The sequence below is a fragment of the Cupressus sempervirens genome, chromosome 3 (assembly GCF_028749045.1).
Source record: "Cupressus sempervirens isolate cs-2001-9-10 chromosome 3, ASM2874904v1, whole genome shotgun sequence".
NCBI classification, from domain to species: domain Eukaryota; kingdom Viridiplantae; phylum Streptophyta; class Pinopsida; order Cupressales; family Cupressaceae; genus Cupressus; species Cupressus sempervirens.
Window position 1 is genome coordinate 577,253,171 of NC_143120.1, and position 21,552 is coordinate 577,274,722.

Here is a 21,552-nt window from a genome sequence, read left to right on the forward strand (position 1 = left end):
TTATCTTCAATTTGATTCACATAATTCTAGATAACTACCATGTTGGCTCAGATCTGATGACTCTTCGATTTTCAAAATAATGCAGCAACTCGACATTATTGATTTACTGATGCTTAGCACCTGAAGAAATTCTGTGGAACTCAGCTCTTGTAATTCACTTGGAACTTTAATATCACTTGGCACTTATATCCTACTCGACACTTCAAAACTTACTCGACACCTATTATCTTTACTCAGCACTTGTTTCTTGCTCCGCACCTGAAGACTGCTCGGCACCTGAAGATCACTCGGCACTTGATCTTCACTCGGCACCTGAAGACTGCTTGACACCTAAAGATCACTCGGCACACACTAAGTTGAACCTTGCTCGGCTTCAACTGAGAATCTGTTCAGCACTAACTAGCTTGCTCAACTCTTTCTAATGAACTTAGTTAGGTTTTACATCTTTGATGTGTTTTAATGTGCCCATTCTTTGTGTCTGACATTAATGCACTATTTCATCAATGGCTTAGCTAATCCTTATACTTCATTACAACATCATAATTTCAACCTTTCTCTAGGTACTCTTATTAATTGCCACCTCCTTGTCAATCAACCAACTTATAGTATTTGGATCACTAAAGCAATTGTCATTCCTACAAGTAGCAAGTTTGACATCAATGAAAAAATAATGATTGAAAACATTCTTTACCAGTTCCATTATTCTCCATTCATGAGCTTTCCAATCATTTCCAACAATCTCCCTCTTTGGCATTGATGGCAAACCAAATTGATCACTTGATCAACTTAGTTACCACCAAAATTATATAAGTTTTCTACTACATTCTGCTTCCTTCTTGACTGCTGCATCCTTTACTACTAATCTCATATATCTACACATCTTTACCTTTCAGTTTCTCATAAATCTCCCTCTTTCATATATATCTCCCTCTTACTTTATATTGATTATTTTTCTGCATATATCTCCCTCTTTGACATAAATGTCAAAGATGTAGCATCTTTAACATGTGAAATATAAGCTTTGCATCTCATGCTTTCTCCCTCTGTCACCATGCTTGTGACTGATTTGGAGTTCCTGCTCCTGCTATCATCCTCTGCATCATTCTTCTAATATTTCAATGATTTGGTCCTATTGATGCAGGGCAGCTTCTTTGCTTTAAACTTCTTAAGTTAGGGGCATTACCCCCAACTTGCCTCTAAGATATTCATAAGCATCCTTGGGAAATGGTTTGGTGAAGATATCTACAATTTGTTCCTTTGTGTGAATGTACTCCATCTTCACTTGTTTGTCTTCTACCAATTCTCTGACATAGTGATACTTGATTGCAATATGCTTGGTTTTTGCATGCATTATTGGATTCTTGGATATGTTTATAGAACTTGTATTATCACAATACAATATCATAGGTTTGGTTACCTCTTCTTTCATTCCTTTCAATAGATGTGTGAGCCACACAATGTTTGTGCAATTGATTGCTGCTGTCACATATTCTGATTCTGCAGTAGACTGAGATGTGCATGTTTGCTTCTTGCTAGTCCAAGTAACTAGTCTTTTACCTAAAAATAATGCTCCTCCACTTGTGCTCTTTCTCTCATCAATGTTGCCTCCCCAATCTGCATCTGTGTATGCATTGAGCTCAAACTTTTTATTCTTTTTATAATATAGGCCAAAATCATCAGTTCCTTTGAGATACCTCATTATTCTTTTTACTGCTATGAGATGATTTTCTTTAGGATTAGCAGAGAATCTAGCCACTATTCCAACTGCTAGTGCTATGTCTGGTCTCCTATGTACAACATATTGCAATTTTCCAATCATGGATCTGTACATTTCTTTATTAACTTCAGCTGATACATCATTTTTGGTTAGTTTATGTCTTGTTTCCATTGGTGTGTTGACTGGTTTGGAGTCTTCCAATCCAAATTTTTTAAGTATCTCTTTGATGTACTTTGATTGTGTCATAAATATATCATGTTTTAGTTGATGTACTTGCAATCCAACAAAAAAATTGATCTCTCCAAACATAGACATCTCAAACTCATGTTTCATTTTTTCAAGAAAAATTTTGCAAAGCACTTCCTTTCCTCGAAACACCATGTCATCCACAAATTTTTTAGATACAATAATATCCTTACCTTCTTCTGATTTGAGGTACATGTTGTTGTTATCATCAGTTCTTTCAAATCCTATTTGCACTAGATACTTGTGAAGTCTCTCATACCATGCTCTAGGTGCTTGTTTTAGACCATAGAGTGCTTTATGTAGTTTACAAACCATATCCTTGTTGCTCTTATCAAAAAATTCCTCTGGTTATTCAATATAGACTTCCTCTTCCAATATACCATTCAAAAAAGAAGACTTTACATCCATATGATAGACTTTAAAACCTTTATATGCAGCATATGCAAGTAAAGTTCTTACTCCTTCCATTCTCGCAACAAGGGAAAATGTTTCCCCATAGTCTAATCCTTCTTGAGAATAACCCTTACATACTAGTCTAGCTTTGTTTCTAGTAATCTCACCATTCTCATCTAGCTTGTTTCTGAATACCCACTTGGTGCCAATCACATTCTTGTCAACTGCTCTGGGAACCAAACTCCAGGTTTTGTTCTTCTTTATTTGATCAATCTCTTCTTCCATAGCTTTATACCAGTCACCATCTTGTAATGCATCATACACTGTCTTAGGTTCAAATTTTCTTAACAGACATGATTCATTTCTTAGTCTATTCCTTGTCACTGGTCTTGCATCTTTGTCACCAATTATCTGTTCAGTAGGGTGATGCCTCTTCACATATTTGGACAATCTTGGTTCTGTCCTTGTTTCCATGTTTGATCTTTTAGATTCAGGATCACTATGCACTTCGTTGTCAGGTAGTTTTACATCTCTGTCATGTGTACTAACTTTATAGTTAGAATGAGCATTTCCTTCATTCTGCAACTTGGCTTCTGAATATAGCTTGACATTCACTGGTTGTGACTCGGCTGAGACTGAAACTTGCTGTTGAATCCCAATTTGATTGGCAGAATCCTCGTCAATAGGCATTCCTTCATAAGAATACACAAAGGTTCTACAGTCATTCATTCTCTTTGGTTTTTCAACTTGGACATCTGCATGCTCATCAAAGTTTACATTTGCACTTTTCACAATTTTTTTAGTGATAGTATTTAAACGCTTATATGCTTTACTTCTAGTGGAGTAACCAAGGAATATGCCTTCATCACTTTTTGCATCAAATTTTTCATTTCTAGCATCTTTAAGGATAAAGCATTTGCAACCAAATACTTTGAAATGCTTTACATTGGGTGAGTGACCATACCATAATTCAAAAGGTGTTGCATTAGTACCTTTCTTGACTTGTACTCGGTTCAGTGTATATGAACAACCACACTTACAGCTTCTCTCCAATATTTTAGAGCAACAGTCTTTTCCATCATTAATGTTTTGGCACAGTCAATCACAGATCTATTTCTTCTCTCAGCAATTCCATTTTTTGGGGGAGTTCTAGGAGTTGATGTTTGTCTCTTGATTCCTTTGTCTTTGCAAAATATCTCAAATTCATTTGATGTGAATTCACCACCTTTGTCTGATCTCAGGCATTTCAAACTCTTTCCGGTTTCTTTTTCAACTCTAGCCACATACCACTTAAACATTTGAAAAGCATTAGATTTTTGCTTTAAGAACATAACAATCATCATCCTGGAATAGTCATCAACAAACAACATTATATATTTATCTCCTTTGTAACTCTGTACTTCTATTGGACCACATAAGTCAGTATGGACTAACTCAAGTACTTCTTTAGATGTATAGTTTTTACTCTTGAAACTTGACTTGGTCATCTTTCCTAGCTGACATTATTTGCACATGATATTGTCAAGCTTCTTCAGTTTGGGTAAACCTCTGACTTTCTTTATTTTACTGATATTGACCAGATTATCAAAGTTGACATGACATAGCCTTCTATGCCATAACCACACGTCATCAAATTTTGCAACAAGACAAGAAGTATTTTCCATATCAAGATAAAACATATTACTTCTTGTTTGATCTCCTTTTCCTATCAATTTACCATCAGTATCATAGATTTTTACAGTTTTATTTCCAAATTCTACTTTGCACCCTACATTGCCTAACTATGAGACACTTAGAAAATTATAGTTTAGTCCTTTAACATAGTATGCATTATCACATGAGATTTTCTCTATAAGCTTAATGGAACCTTTTCCTTTGATTTGACATGGAGCATCATTACCAAATCTAACACTATTTCCATCATACTGAGTAAAGTTAACAAACTTACTTTTGTCTCTTGTCATGTGATGTGAGCATCCGCTATCTATGATCCATCTGTCATTCTTGTTCATACATGTTACTAGTGTTGTAGGCTCTTCTTCATCAGATTGGTCCTTCATGGCCACATAAACAACTTCATCATCATTATCATCAGAATCTTCTTCAACAATATAACACTTCTTGCCTTTGTCTTTGTAATCTCTCTTATCATCTTCTCTTCTATGTTTTTACTTGTTGCCTTCCTTGTATTCCTTTTTTTGTGTACACCTTGCAGCAATATGTCCTACTTCATTGCAATTGAAACAAATGATAGGTATCTTACCTTTGAATTTTCCTTTGCCTCAGTGAAATCTTCTAGCTAGTAATGCTTCTAATTGTTCCACATCTTCCTCATCAGTGCTACTGTCACTGGATACATATTTCATCTTTCTTCCCTTCTTTGATTTCACTTGTTCAACATCTTTCAGTGATAGCTTGGCCTTGAAAGCAGATTCAACATTCTTAGGTCTATAGTTGTCAAAGTTAGATAACTCAAATGCAGTGAGTCTACCCACTATACCTTCAAAACTTAGATTGTTTCCTGGCACACATCTTAGCTCTTGTATAGCCGATACTCTAATAGCATAGATAGGGAGGAAGGTTATTAAAAACTTACTATTAACAGTATCATCATCTAATTGACCACTCAAACATCTTATTGCACTTACCACTTCCTTTATTCTAGAGGCATACTGAGCAGCATTCTCACTTTCTTCCATTTTCATATCATCTAACTTTCCTCTGAGGCTTTCTCTTTTTGCTCTTTGGACATTCTAATCTCCTCCATAAATGTCTGATAGGGCTTTCTACATCTTGAATGCAATGTCACATCCTTTGATATCATCGAGCTTAGCATAGTTGAGTGCAGAAGCAATTTCTAGCATTGTCTGATTGTGTTCCTATTTTTAAAAAAAATTTCTGCAGTAAGAGTACCAGTTGGATCAACATGTTTAGTAACAATTAAATTTTGGGCATAATCTCCTATGGATCCAAGATGTATCTTCATCAAGATTTTCCATGCAACAAAGTTTTCTTTGTTGAGCTTTGGAACTTCTCTCTTAGGCATTTTGATCTTTTCTACTTCTAGTCCCTTTAAACTAAGTCAACAGCAAAGCTTTGATACCAATTGTTATAATTCTTTAGAATAACTGAGAGGGGGGGGGGTGAATTAGTTATTCAAGGTCCAATGCAATTTTTTTTACAAATCCTTAATGGCGCATAACTGAAATTATCATGCATGCAATTTGAACATTTAAACAACTATAAAAAGTAAACATAATCACACCATAATACTGAGAATTTGATAACCCAGAAACCCTCCAGGAATAAGAAGGTAAAACTAGAGTGGGGATGATACCCACAAAATAACTGCACAATTGATTTCAACTACTTCTAATGGTCTGCCCTGTTAAAGGCTACAACACATTGTTAAATGTGACCTTGTTAGAGGATTTCACCATACTATTAGGAATGGGCCTGGTTAAAGGACTTTGGAACATCCACTTGGAATGTCACCCTGTTAAAGGATTTACAACATGGCTATTAAACCAACCTAAGTCCATAGGATTTATTTCAACTATTACAATTGCTAGAGAGTAACAATAATGGCTTTTGATCTGATACAACTTACAACATATCTTGCAGATTACAGATCACACTTCAATTCAATCCTTAGCTTGGCTTTAATCATTGCAACTCTGTAAGCTTTTCATCTCAAGCTTCGTCACCTTGAGTCTTCTTACTCATCATACCAATGCAATCGTATCTATGGTCACCTATCAAAGCAGAGTATTTGTGCTCTCTTCCACCTTAGCACCTTCTTCAGCAATCCATGCTTTCATGCTTGACCATCTCACTTTGCTTCGTGACCTTATGACTACTTAAATAGAAATCTGGAATACCTTTCCCACTCGATTCTCCCTCTCCAACTTTAGGGTTTCAATAGATTAGGTAAGATACAATGTATCTATCCCATATCTTGCTCTTATCTAGAAACTTCGTCTAGGATCCAATTATATTTGTCAAAAACATTTTATATAGTGTTCAGTGTCACTAGCTCATCATTCTTATCTTCTATCTAATTCACAAAATTCTAGATAAATACCATGTCAGATCAGATCTGGCGAATATTTGATTTTTAAAATAATGCAACAACTCGGCATTATTGATTTATTGATGCTTAGCACCTGAAGAAATTCTGTGAAACTTGGCTCTTGTAATTCACTCAGCACTTCAATATCACTCGACACTTATATCCTGCTCAAAACTTGAAAACTTACTCGGCACCTATTATCTTTACTCAGCACCTATTTCTTGCTTGGTACCTGAAGACTGCTTGGCACCTAAAGATCACTCGACACTTGATCTTCACTCAGCATCTGAAGACTGCTCGACACCTGAAGATCACTTGGCACACACTAAGTTGAACCTTGCTCAGCTTCAACTGAGAATCTATTCGGCACTAACTAGCTTGCTTGGCTCTTTCTAATGAACTTAGTTAGGCTTTACATCTTTGATGTGTTTTAATGTGCCGATTCTCTATGTCTGACATCAATGCACTATTTCATCAATGACTTAGCTAATCTTTATACTTCATTACAACATCAAAATTTCAACCTTTCTCTAGGTACTCTTATTGATTGCCACCTCCTTGTCAATCGACCAACTTATAGTATTTGGATCAGTAAAGCAATTGTCATTCTTGCAAGTAGCAAGTTTGACATCAATGAAAAAGCATGATTGAAAACATTCTTTACCAGTTCCATTACTCTTCATTCATGAGCTTTTCAATCATTTCCAATAGTAATCTACTGTGATAATTCCAACAAATTTTCTACCTTGATCTGATGCTAACTAGTCAAATGCTCGGGAGTTGCAAGAATTCCCCTCTCTTAAAACTTTTCTACAAATTTTCTCCTCCAAACTTGTGTGTGGGGAAATGAGCTCTATTTTCTTAATTAAGAGCTTTCTCCTTTAGGGTTTCAGTTTTACAAAGACACAAAGCCTTTTTCTTTATTATTTTAATTTCATGTGAAAAATTTTTGTATTTTAATTAATTTTTTTAAAAAAATTCATTATCTCTTTCTTTTATTAAATGATAACACATATTTAAAATTATATTTATTAATTTAAATAATAATAATAATTAGAGTTTATTATTTAAAATGAAACTCCTAAATTAATTATTATTAAATAAAATAAATATATTTATACCAATTTTGGATCTTTAATTAAATATTTTAAAGTTAATTCTTCTATTTAATTAATTTCTCAATTAATTAAATATAATTAAATATTGATTTTTCTTTATAATAATTTTGTTAAATTAAATCATTTAATAATGTCTTTATTTGATTTAATTATAACCGAAAATCACAACTGACCCACTAACCTAAAAAGAAAATTCATATTAAAGATAGAGTACTAAATCAAGCTCAAGGGTCAAAAACTCAAATACACGTCACTTGATGAATTCAAAAGGGTAAATAACTTAGATACTTGTCCTAAATTTTAGGACAATTGGCTAAGGTTTAGGATTTGGACTCGAGAATTATCTCTCTTCTTTACCATTGAAATACTACAATAAGGCATGCTCATACTATTGATTCAAGGAAGTCAATGCCTAGTACTCGCAATTTACATAAAAGTTGAACATGTACATATACATATACATCTAAACTATACAAGAAATGGTGGAAAGTGGTGCATCATGTAGATCTTGACTAGAAGGTGACTACGACTTCCTCCCGCAAACACATCATAAATGCTAAACATAAAGTAAAACATACATTTACACCATACACATGCAAGTATGGGGTAAGTAACCATAAAAAATAAATATAAATCATGTTGAGAGATTGTTGGAAGCATGAATGTTGATGATATTCCTATGGGGGAGTATTGTAAATATGTTACTATGATGATATGTTACATTCATGACAGAATTTGTCATTGATGTCAACGTAGCAACCTTCTATGGTATCTAACAAAAGAACAATGGAAAGATCAAATTGGTACAAACAACTAGTTGAGTATTCTCACTATCCAAGGTTATGAGAAATATTTCTAAGTATCTAGTTTATGTAGTTAACGTTGGATGAAGAAATGATAAGTCTGGAAGAAGTTATGTAAGTTTTGGTGATGTTTGTTCTGAGATAAATTTTATAGAGGTATGTTCTAGTAAACTTGTTATATCTCTTAGCAGAATTGTTATTCTAAGAATCGAGGTTGAGGATATGAAGAAGACATATTGTTGATGACGTGGCTAAGTTTTCTCGTCATAATATTGGGTTTACAAAAAGTTATTCAAGTTGCAAGGTAGAAGATTGATGTTATCGCTAAGTGTAACATATTCTTAATGTGCTCCTATAGTGATTAATTGAGAAGGTCTAATAATCAACTTAGGGAATTATTTTATGGACTCGGTATAAAGGAAGGACATTTTCCTTTATCATGATGTGTGTAAGAAGCACAAGAATGAAATGTGAAGTTGAGAAGAACAGAGTGGAAGTGAAGGAAACTTCATTGCTGAGGTTCTATTGTGTGATCCAAGGTTTGATATTTAGATTTGAGGTTCATGACTTGGTCTACAAGGTCTTACATTGTTTGGTTCGGTTGACAGAACAAAGGAAAGAAGAACATAATAGTAAATTGCATGTTTGAGTAGTAAGCTCTTCTTGTACTTGAAATTACATGTTTGAGCACTGGGCTCTTCTTGCATACATTGTACTACAACTCCTAACAAGTTTGGCACAATTCCTAACAAGGTTGGAATCTCCTAATAGGGATTCAAAGTCTTCTAACAGGGACTCTATATACTAAATGTTGTAATAGACTCCTAACAGGGTCCATCCTCTAACAAGGTATATTTATATTAGTACATCATCTTGTGGGCATCATTCCCATTGGAGTTTTCCCTTTAATCAAGGGTTTCCCTAGTTAACATATGTAGTGTAATTGTCGATGTGCATCTTATTATGGTTTTTGTTTACTTTGGTTGAATTTTTAAGTTTGGTGGACTATTGATTCTAACAATTGGTAGAAGAGCATCAAGTCCTTGAAGATAAAGTTTAACAACTTAGGGAGATCCATGGTGAGCATGTTCAAGAAAGATAGTCCTACATCTAACAGATGGAATTTTGACACCCGAATGGTGGAAATTCTTGGTGAGTTATCAAATTTGTGTAAAGAGCAGAGTATTGAGTTTTCAAGTCCAGAATCCTTCTACTATATATGGAAGAACAAAAACTCAAAAGAAGATAGATCCAAATCAGAAGAAGACATAAAGATAAAGGAAGGTATTGATCTACTTACAAAGCAAGAACCAAAAGGTATGAAAAAAAAAAATTGTTGGACATGTAAAGGATTTGGTCATTTTTTGAGTAGATATCCTAAGAGATTGAGAAAAGCTAGAAAGAATCTACTTTCTGATAAAGTTGAAGAATTTAGAGGAAGTATGGAAAGATCCTTGAAAGACTGTGTTAATGAGTCCAGATTGGTTAATGAAGAGAAAGTAATAGAGAAAATAGTTTTGGAGACTATTATGGAAAGTGAAAATGTGAGAATTGATGAGAAATTTAGGATACAAGAGAGAATAGTTGATTACAATTCATATGATGATATTGTTACTAAACCAAGGAATGATGAAGTATTTCTTGAGACTAACAATGATTTGTAGAATGAAGGAGAGCTAAGGTATGAACAAAGCTCAAAACCTTTAGTAGAGCCAAGAGTTGAGATAGCAACTCCTACTTCGAAAAAGAATATGACAAAGAATACCCATTCAAGTACATCATCAAAAGAAAAGACAAAGGTGTGATGACAAGAAGAAGATTCAGTGAAGAAATATGTTTGATATCTCAAGTTGAACCTAAAAATGCAGATGGAGCATGTAAAGACCTTTATCAGAAACAAGCTATGAAAGAGGAATTGGATCAGATAGTAAAAAATGAGACATGGAAATTGGTCCCAAGACCAACAGACAAGAATGTGATAGGAACTAAATGGGTATTTAGGAACAAAATTAATGAACAAGGTGAAGTTGTAAGGAACAAGGAAAGATTGGTATGTAAAGGTTACTCACAGCAAGAAGGAATAGACTATGATGAGACCTATGCTCCAATGGCTAGAATAGAAGCAGTAAGATTATTCTTAGTGTATGCAACACAAAATAAATTCAAAGTATATCAGATGGATGTCAAGTCAGCATTTCTAAATGGAGAACTTGAAGAAGAGGTATACATTGAGTAGCCTGAAGTTCATCCTTTGACAGATGATAAGGAGATAGTATGCAAACTAAAGAGAGCATTGTATGGCTTGAAGCAAGCACCGAAAACCTGGTATGCAAGGTTGGACAAGAATTTGACAAAGCTTGGATATAGAAAAGGTATGACCAATAGTAATCTCTATTGGAAAGAAATTGATGATGGTTTGATGATTTTGGTAATATTTGTTGATGATATCATATTTGGAGGAAATGATGAAGAAAGTGGCAAATTTGTTGAAGAGATGAAGAAAGCATTTGAGATGAGTATGATAGGAGAAATGAAATATTCTCTAGGATTATATATTGTATAGAATAAAGAAGGAATCATTATTTGTCAAACTAAGTATTTGAAGGATTTTCTAAAAAGGTTTGGTTTGGAAACATGTAAACCTATTGGAACACCTATGGTAACTAGACACAAGTTATCTACAAAGGATGAGACACCTACTATTGAGCAAAAAAAGTATAGATCTATGATTGGAGGATTGCAATATCTGACTCATACAAGGCCAGATATAGAAAATACAGTTGGAATTGTTGTGAGATTCAAAGCTAATCCTAGAGAAGCACATTATGCAGTAGTCAAAAGGATATTTAGGTATCTGAAAGAAACATTAGAGTTTCAATCGTAGTATGACAGATCTAATGATTTTACTCTAAGTGCTTATACTAATGTTGATTGGGTAAGTAGTATGGATGAAAGAAAGAGCACTAGTGGTGGAGCCTTCTTTCTTGGAGGAAGATTGGTTTCTTAGATGAGTAAGAAGTAGGATAGTACCTCAAAAATTACAGTGGAAGCAGAATATATTGTAGTAGCAAACAATTGTAATCAAGTTATTTGGATGAAATAAATGCTAAAGGATATAAGGATAGAAGTTAGTGAACCTATTTTCATACATTATGACAACACAAGCACAATAAATATGTCTAAGAATCCAGTGTTGCATTCAAGGACTAAGCACATCTCTATTAAGTATCACATGTTGAGAGAAAAAAATATAGGAAAGGAAATTAGATTGGAGCATGTGAGTACTAAAAAGAAGATTATAGATATATTCACTAAGCCTCTTCCGAAAGAGACTTTTGAGTATTTGCAAGGTATGCTAGGGGTTATGCCCCTCCCTACATCAGAGTAGAAGATACAAGGATGCATTAGTCCAGTGTAACAGAGTACCATTGTTTGTCTAGATTGAATGTTGATGCTTTCGATATAGGGGAGTATCTATGATGGACATAGTCATTTGGGACTCTTGTTGGATGTTGTTTTTGAACGGTGTCTTTGGACACTTGAGCTAGTAAGAAACAATTGTTGCAGAACTTGATGCAATGAAGTTGGTTGCTAAAACCTTTGACATTGATGTCAATGGGGGAGAAGTATGACATGAAAAATATCATAAGGAGAAACATCATGGGGGAGAAGCAAGAAAGAACAAGTACAACTTTTTTAGGATAAGAAAATAGTTGGGGAGAATGATTGATGAAGAGGATTTGAAAATAAAGATGAACAGTCTTTTGTTGGTATTCTTGGAACTAGATGTTTTTCATCTATGTTGCCATCAATGCCAAAGGGGGAGATTTTTGAGAGATTGTTGGAAGCAAGAATGCTCGTGATATTCTTATGGGGGAGTATTGTAGATATGTTACTATGATGATATATTGCATTCATGACTAAGTTTGTCATTGATGTCAACATAGCAGTCTTTTGTGGTATCTAATAGAAGAACAATGGATAGATCAAGTTGGTACTGATGGCTAGTTGAGTATTCTCAATATTTGAGGTTGTGAGAGATACTTCTAAGTATCTAGTATATTAGTTAATGTTAGCTAAAGAAATAATAAGTCTGGAAGAAGTAATGTAAGTTTTGAGATAAAGTTTATAGAGGCATGTTCTGGTAAACTTGTTATATCTCTTAGTAGAATTGTTATTTTGAGAATCAAAGTTGAGGATATGAAGAAAACATGTTGTTGATGATGTGGCTAAGTTTTCTCACCATAATATTGTGTGTACAGAAAGTTATTCAAGTTGCAAGGTGGAAGATTGATGTTATTGCTAAGTGTAACATGTTCTTAATGTGGTCCTATAATGATTAATTGAGGTGGTCTAACAGCTAACTTAGGGAATTTTTTATGGACTCAGTATAAAGGAAGGAGATTTTCCTTTATCATGATGTGTGTGGATGATGTGTGTAAGTAGCACGAGAATAGAATGCGAAGTTGAGCAGAGCAGAGCGAAAGTGAAGGAAACTTCATTACCGAGGTTCTATTGTGTGATCTAAGGTTTGATATTTGGATCTGAGGTTCATGACCTAGTCTACAAGGTCTGAAAATGTTTAGTTTAGTTGAGAGAACAAAGGAAAGAAGAACATAATAGTAAATTTCATGTTTGAGCACTAAGCTCTTCTTGTACTTGAAGTTGCATGTTTGGGCAGTGGGCTTTTCTTGCATACATTGTACTACAACTCCTAATAGGGTTGGCACATTTTTTAACAGGGTTGGAATCTCCTAACAAGGATTCAAAGTCTCTTCATAGGGACTCTATGTACTAAATGTTGTAATAAACTCCTAATAGGGTCCATCCTCTAACAAGGAATATGTAAGAATTTTTCTTAGGGAAAAATTCACCCTGGAACTAAGAACTCAAACACAAGCACAACTGTAGACCGAAAAGAAAGAGTATGATCAGAATGACAATATATTCATTCAATATGCATTGCTAAGAGTACACTAGGAGTGCCTGTATATAAAGGCCTCTAAGATACATCTAGAATGCCTCAGAATTAACTACATGATAAGTCATACAACTAGGAACATGTCCACTAGATATGGGTTATCCTCCATTAAGCATGAAAGTAAGTGTGATGATGAGAGGATAAGCCTACAATGGTGTAGCACACAAATCAGTGTTGTAGACAACATGTGCTAAAAAGGGAGCGTGAATAACTATGTTGTCTATATGAAAATTTAGTGAATGATGCAAACTCTAGTGTTGTAGACACCATGTGCTGAAATAGAGTTGCGTACTTCTATGTTGTCAACATGATAACTCAAAAAGGTGTGCAAACTCCTAAGTGTCTCATAAAATAAAATAATAAAATAATGCATTAACCTGGAAGGATCACCTTCATCAAAGAGAAGATGCAAATCATCAAGGTTGTCTCCCAAGTCTGTGGTGTGTGACTCCACGAATAAACTTGCAATGTCTCCAATGTAGTCATCAACTAAAGCTCAAGCTGGAAGACAACATGTACCTCGCTATGCTAGACCTTTCACTATGGAAAGATAAGCATGTGGACTATATTGATATCATGACCTCTCACTGCAACTGTCGATAGAACCCCACATGTCTAAATCTATTGAAGCACTATTGTTGTTGTCACTATCAGTCTCCACTGATTATGAAGTGTGGAGAGGAGTAGAGGATAAGCTAGGCGAACTTTCCTCAAAGTGAACATCCTTCTGCACAAAAATCTCATGAGTCTCTGAATCCATAAGTCTGTATGCCTTAGCATTGTCTTCATATCCAATGAAAGTACAAGGCCTAAGTGTTGGTGCCTTGCATCCCTTGGAAGATAGGTTTGTCCATGTTGGACAATCGAAGACTCTAAAATGACTCACAACTGGTTTTCTACTGCACCATGCCTCAAAAGGAGTCTTCCCATCTAAGGCATTATGAGGAGACCAATTAAGTATGTGAGTAGCACTGTTAATGGCTTCGACTTCTAATGTAGGATCAAGAGACTTGGATTTTATCATGCAACTTGCCATGGTTTTGAGAGTCCTAATCCTTAGTGCTGCAATATCTGTCTTGTACAGACTGAATGTTGGTGAATTCTAAAGATCAATTCCCTCAAGTTTGCAAAAGTCCCTAAGTCTTTTGTCTACATATCTATTCTCATTGTCCACTCATAGAACCTTGATGGCTTTCCTAGATTTGTGTTCAACATGAGTCTTAAAGGTTTGAAGCTTATGAACCACTTCATTCTTGTGATGAAGGAAGTAGACCCAAGTGAATCATGAAAAGTCATCAAAAAATGTGAGGATGTAGCGGCCTTGGCTGACTGAAGTCACTGCAAAAGGTCCTGCTAAAACCATGTGAACCAACTAGAGAGAAACTAGAGCTCTAGAAGACTTCTCTTTATCATACTTCTCCTTGAGATGCATGTCCATTGAACATGATGAACACTCACCCTTAGAAAAGTTGATGTTAGGTAGACTTTTGACCATGTGTTTAAAGAAAAGTTGTTGAAGAGAGTGGAAGGCAAGATGACCAAACCACTCATGCCATAATATAGTTTGTGAATTAGAGTGAGTCAACAAGGCTTGAGAAGGAGACTTAGGCACAAAGTGGGAGAAGGAATAAAGCCTCTTGTCATCATTGAATTTCCCCACTACAATCAATGAATCAGCTCTAAGACTGTGCACCATCATTGAATCTAGAAGGAACTTGACTTTGTGACCATCTCTAAGGTGAGTGATTTGGTAAACTGAGAGGAGATTGGAGCTAAGATTTGGAACATAGAGAACATCTTTGAATTCCCCATTTTCCATTTCCACATGTCCTTTTCCTTCAACTTCCATTTTAATATCATCTCCCATGAAGATTTGTGGTACCTTTGACTACTTCAATATATTCAGTATCAACCAAGTGTTTTCCAAGTGATAGTCATTCATAGTGTAACCGATTTATTATGTTAACTGAGTTACAACAATATATTTACTAGAGTTTGGTTTTGTTTTGTACTAACATCTTAAGGGACAGGGATTTGTTTTTGTGGTAACTGATTTATTCCTCCCCTCTCAGTTACTCCTCTTGCAATTCCAATGGTCTTATTAATTTGAGTTAGACAATCCTCTAACAAGGTTCTCCTAATAGAGTAAAGATGTTAACCAATCTGACGTGAATGCCTTAATTGGGTGACTTCTAACAAGGCCTAGCCTTTAACATGTAAGATTTCAAAAAGTTCTAAATACTTATGGGCATCAATTCCCATTATGGTATTTTCCCTCTGACCAAGGGTTTCACAATAAAAAATCTTGGTGTTATTGTGTTACTTGTTTGGATGATTTTATGAGTCATTGTATGATTAGTTTTACAAGTTAACATGCAATGAATGGATGAATGATTAGATGTTAGATTTGATATTAGTTAATCAATTTTGTGAAGTTGTGATTAAAGTTTGAAGTTGGTGGATTACTAATGCATTCCCTCTCTTAGTAATCTTGGACCTTGAATATATTATCATTAGTGATAGCTAATATTAGCTTAGTTAAATTGTAGCTTGAGATTTGTGCTACTTCCCAAAGTTATCAAAAATAAAATCTATTTGTTAGGACTTACATAAGGCCAAAAAAGTCAATACAATAGAATAATAAACAAATCATTTTATAGATGCAATTTAATTAATTTGTTCAAATGACAAGAGAGAGAAAGAGAATATCAATATGTTAACCAGAAGCCTAGATTTTGAAGATGAAATCTTATATGTGTATAAATATGTATTGTAAATTTTAAATAATCAAATGATGATAAAAACCATCGCAAGAGGGAGATATATATTAAGTGAACTTAAGAATAATATTTATTACTAGATTCATGAAATCTTCCTATGAAGTTTCATGAAACATAGAAAAAAATGAAGGGCTATAAAATTATAAGAGAATGAGAAATTACTATCTAATATTAGTTAAGAAAATGAGGCTTGTAACAACCATTTATTAGGCTAGTGAATAGGAGTTGTGATGGTTATAATTAGAGATTGTCGAATGTAGAAATTCTAATAGGATCTCTTCTCTACCTTACATAACAATTGTAGAATTTGATAATTAATGCTTTTCAATTTGAATTATTATTATATGTATAAATATGGGCTACACTCTCTTGTAAATATATCTTTTCTCTTTGATGAATATAGATGAATCTTGATAGTGTAAATTTGGAATAGATTCCTTAAAATGATCTTTCAAGCAAAAGCATGATCTTGATATGCATTTAAAAGTTGCAATCCTCATTGACTGGTGATTATTGATATTTGTATCTATTAGTAGTTTTGTGAAAGCAAGTTTAACTAATTTTTCTTGCAATGATGGTGTTTTTGATACATGGTCAGTTGCCCATTATAGGGAAAGTTAGTATTACCTTTGGCATTAGTAGACTAATTGTTTTCACTATCTCTCTTATGCTTAGGTGACTATTAAATATGGAGATGTGAATGTTCATTGTCCTTTTGTAAACTACTTCTCCAACCCACTCATAGATAGCATTCAAATTTGAACATTGGAGAGATACTTCAAATTATTATGAAGTTGCCACCACCAATAAGATATAAACACCAATCTTGCAAGTCGATTACTTGGTCTTGTATGAGATTTGTACACTCAAAAGTGTCCCACTCTAAACCCTTCTATCCAAATGATTCCATGAGTTTGGAATGCTTGGATGCTGGCTTAGAGCTCCCTATCCACGGAGTGCAAGAGAGTATATTTCAAGTTCAAGGAGGCTCTCGGATGAGCCTTAGAGATACTCTTCTTGCTAGTAAACCATGCAATGGGAGGTTCCAAAGACAAGATGCAAGAATGCAAATGTCCCAAGGAGTTCCTTAAGGATGCAATGCAAATAAAGATTAAGCTAGAATGAATATGAAAAGTGCAACTATCCTAAGCATGGACGAGAGTGTTACAATACAAATATTAAGCTATGTGAGATAGATTATTGCAAAATAGAAGCTAAACTAACATGCAACATGAATCTAAGCTAAAATGCTATGGTATGAGAGAATGTAGACAAGAAATAGAAGTTCTCCACAAAGCTCCAAAGAAACCTATTAGAAAACCTGCAGCATAACAATATTCAAATGAGGGTGGATCCTTTGAGGGGGAAAGCTCTCTCCCAGTTAAAGTCGTACTGACGGTAGAGATCAAGATGAAGATGGTGGATGATCAACGGTGTGATTTGAAAAGAGAAGTGATCCATGTGCACACACAAGTCAACCAATAGAATATAAGTTGACTTGTCATATAAGACAAAAGTCACAAAGCCTTTTCTTTTAATTGCAAAATAGAAAAAGGACTTTATGTGTGCACTTTAAGTGGGTTAGAAGAATGGGTTCTTTTATTTAATTAAAAGGGGACATGTTCTTTTAATCAAATAATGAACTTAGGATAGCATAGTCAAACTATAGGTTATAATCAAATAAATTGATTATTAGCAATTTGGTCTAGGTAAATGATTAAATTAATTTAGCCAAAATGTTGAAAAGGGGGCTAATAGTCTAGATGACCATTTTTAGGTGATTACAAGATTAGCCTTAATTAAAACTTGGATAATGACCATGAATGTAGACCACTAGAATATCTATGATAAAACAAAAACCATGGGACCATTATGGAGATTATGGATCTATTAGACCAACATTAAACCCTCTATCACATTGAGGAAGAACTTTGATTTCTCTCTCTCTTGTTATTTTTTGACACATATCTTATTTGTTTCGTCCTCAAGCTCTAGATTAAATGTAGATTAGTTTTAAAGTAGCTTTTATTTCTAAACTAGTTTAGAAGTATAATTATAGGAAGCATTCAGAAATTGATATTATAGGAATTATATTACCTATTATATTTTATAGACTTTCGTGTACTTTGCAAAAATATCAAATGCATGATTTTTCATATTGTTAATATTTTTGAAGCAATGTATTTATGGATAGACATTCTCCAAGCTCTAGTGAGTGGTGTTATAGATTCAATCCTACACTAAGGAAACCCTTAGCCTCTACTTATTCACGAGGACGGGGCTTCAACATTCTTTCTCATAAGAATTGTCTCTATTTGTTCAATTTTTACACATTTTACCATTTTCTTAGTGTGTTAGTTTAAAGTAACAACAAATATATAGATTTAATAACTATTAAAATATTGAATTTTTCTTGAAGGAGAATGGTTTTACAATGACCAATTAATCAATTTTACATTGTGTTACACTAAAAGTCACAATTTTTATCATTTATTGCTTGACTAAATTTGACCTCAGATTATTGAATTTGGTAATGTTTAAGAACACCTAAAATCAACTTTACCTTTATCAATATTATGATCTAGACAATGCTCGTTACATTCAAAAAATGATTCATCATATTTCACAATTTGTTAAGAAAATCAAATATATATTACTAACTACTAAAATTCTTCGATAGTATATTTTCCAAATTTCTCCACATTGAAGTAATCTATTTTGGTCCATGAACTAACTCCCATTGACCTCCTATCTGTGAACTCGGCCATGGACAAGGATGACTTGTTATGAACCTAGTAAGGTAAACAAGCAACCAGTATATAAACCTTATGAACTTACTTAGGTAAACAATCAATCAGTATATAAACCTTGTCCTATCTCATTTAGATAAATAAACCCTATGCGACAAAACACTGTGCATAAGATCCTCCCAAATAAAAATTTGTTTGTATGTCTTATTAAGAATTGATGAATCTATAGATTGCCATCCATTTATTATGACCAAGTCGTGAGCAAATGAAGCACAAAAAGGGTTTTGGGTATGAACAATGAGACCGGTGTGTTTGTGAAATCCCAAAAATATGATATCTTGTATAAACACAAAAATGGATCTTTGAAAACGGAACCAGGCCCCCTAGGAAGAAGTGTGGTTATGTCGCATGGGAGACAAGAGTCTAAGCAGTTGGTTGGCCTTGGACTTGGTGGCGGGAGAAGCAGAATCTATCTGCACAAAGACCAACAACTTCTTGAACGCCCCCGTCAACAGATCCTTGTTGAACCCATTCTCTTCCCCCGATTTGAAGCAAATTCTCCAAAGAATCCCCACGGAGTACTCGTCCGCACTCTCGGAGACACAGAGCATGCTCTTCACGACAGCCGGCAAGGCCAGAGTGTGGTCGTCAATGGCGGCCCGGCCTTCCGCTGTGGTCGACAAGGCGTCAAGAACACCCAAACACTTTTCCCTCAGTTTCTTCTCACCGCCGCCATTGATGACATCGGTGAGAGCACAGACGGAATCGGGGGCCTCAGCAATTCGCACCCTGTTTCTGCCCACAACGCACAGATTGAACAGAGCACCGACCCCGGCGCCCACAATCTCTTCCAAATGATCCTCTCTCACAACACTTATGAGTCCCTCAATTAGCCCTTCACTGGACCCCATCTCCCTCGCGGAGGATCGATCCCTGGTCAAGTACTCCACCAAGATTGCAGCGCTCGTTCGGGCCTCCTTGTTATCAGCCCCCAAGACAGCCAGCAAAGCTTTCAACAATGGCGGACCTCGCAAGAGCTGCCTCGTGGCCTCGTCCAGACAGTCAAAACAAGCAACGATTCCCACCGCTTGCCCCAAGATTTCTCTGTTATCCGTCCCCACAATGATCTGCGCCAACACCTTGAGAATCCCCACGGAGACCATGCATTTTCTGTTCCTCGGGCTCGTTTTCGCCAAGGTTTTGAGAGTCCCCAGTGTCTCCATAGCCCTGTTGTAGTCCGAATCGGGGCTCATTTCCTGCAGCATCCGATTCAGTTTGGAAGGATTGACGGGGGATTTGGGGGTGGGGATCCTGTCGAGGCCTTTCGAGACGCACCACTCTTGAATCAGCCTCCGCAATGTGTGGTTTGGGACGATCTCCACGCTCTGCAGCGGCTCCATCGTCGCAGGGCAGACGTTCTTGCCCAAGTCCAGCCATTTCTCGATGTTGGCCCTGTCGTATGTTACGCCCGTGCACAGGCTCACCGGATCCCTCATCACTTCTAGCGATATCGGGCATCTGAAAAACGGCGGAACGAACGTCGAGATCCTCAGCTCATCAGCCTTCATATTGACAATCCGACCTTGAAGCTCCCTTCCTCGTGAAAATTGGATCTTGGAGCTACCTTCCTCTTAAAAATCCGATCTTGGACCTTCCCTCTTCTTAAAAATCCGATCTTGGTGTATGAGTTTGTGAAGAAATAATTCCAACGTGGGTGAGGTGTGGATGGAAATGAAGAGCGTTCGATGGTTAGATATAAATAAATGGAATTTGGTGGTCTTTGAACGCGCATTTGAAATGGAGGAGTGAGTCTAACACGTATCGCTGACTTTGTGTGTAGAATGTTCAGCCGGGTGACGTTCAAAGCAACCGCGGTTTGCACTTGTTTATTCTCAGGTCGGTTCCAGTCAATGAAGAAGAAATATTGTTTTGGCTGGGTATAACTGTTTGACTTTGACTTGGTTTGGTTTGGGTTTTTTAAATCCCTGCCGTGAGCAGTTTTTTATTTTCTTGCTCGTGACGGTGAGAAGATGACTTGTTGTAAGAGAAGACTTGGCGCTCCCTTAGAAAGTCATCAAAGTAGGCGAAGGTTTTGGGTTTTATTACAAGAGGATTGTATGCTGCCACGTTCCTTACATATGACTTTGACCTCGTCAACCGTTTCACATTTACTACATACTATGAATAGACTCGGCCTTGCTTTCCCACTTAGAATTTTGCTCACTTTTTAGTTTTCATATCTACTCATATTTTAGAAATAAATTAGTAATTAAGTTTCTAATATTCAATGACAAATATATTAGAAATAAATTAATATGGTATGACTTTTTCTATGTTTATTTGACTATTGTATAAGCTTTTAGGTCATACTTGTGTTTAATTTAATCTCGATCTGCTATGAATCATTTTTTCTCCCTCTTTTAACTTTTGTGAGCATCACCTAGATTCAATGTGTGCGAAGTGTTCTATTCATTGTCATGAGAGATAAGTTTGCCTAAACCACGACTCATGAAATATGGGTCAATGAGTTTGAATAAGAAACTAAACAATTAAATTTTGATAGCAATATCACACATGAAAGATCATAGAATCGTTAATGTTCAAAATAAACACAATTATGATTCAAAAGCTTATGCATTAATAAATTAGCAAGCAATTCTTAATATTCATAGATTATTATAGTGGACTAAAT

General features: G+C 35.3%; 1 protein-coding gene across 1 annotated transcript; it reads right to left on the reverse strand.

Annotated features, from left to right (window-relative positions):
* Positions 1–19,042: 19,042 nt before the first annotated feature.
* LOC149567738 (U-box domain-containing protein 25-like) lies at positions 19,043–20,599 on the reverse strand. Its single transcript, XM_089821001.1, has one exon. It carries the CDS (start codon positions 20,426–20,428, stop codon positions 19,244–19,246), a length of 1,185 nt encoding a protein of 394 aa, XP_089677127.1. The 5' UTR covers positions 20,429–20,599; the 3' UTR covers positions 19,043–19,243.
* Between the last annotated feature and the right edge of the window lie 953 nt (positions 20,600–21,552).

Bases quoted from the DNA above. Each gene is read 5' to 3' on its own strand.
- LOC149567738 (XM_089821001.1), bottom strand. From the start codon at position 20,428: ATGAAGGCTGATGAGCTGAGGATCTCGACGTTCGTTCCGCCGTTTTTC.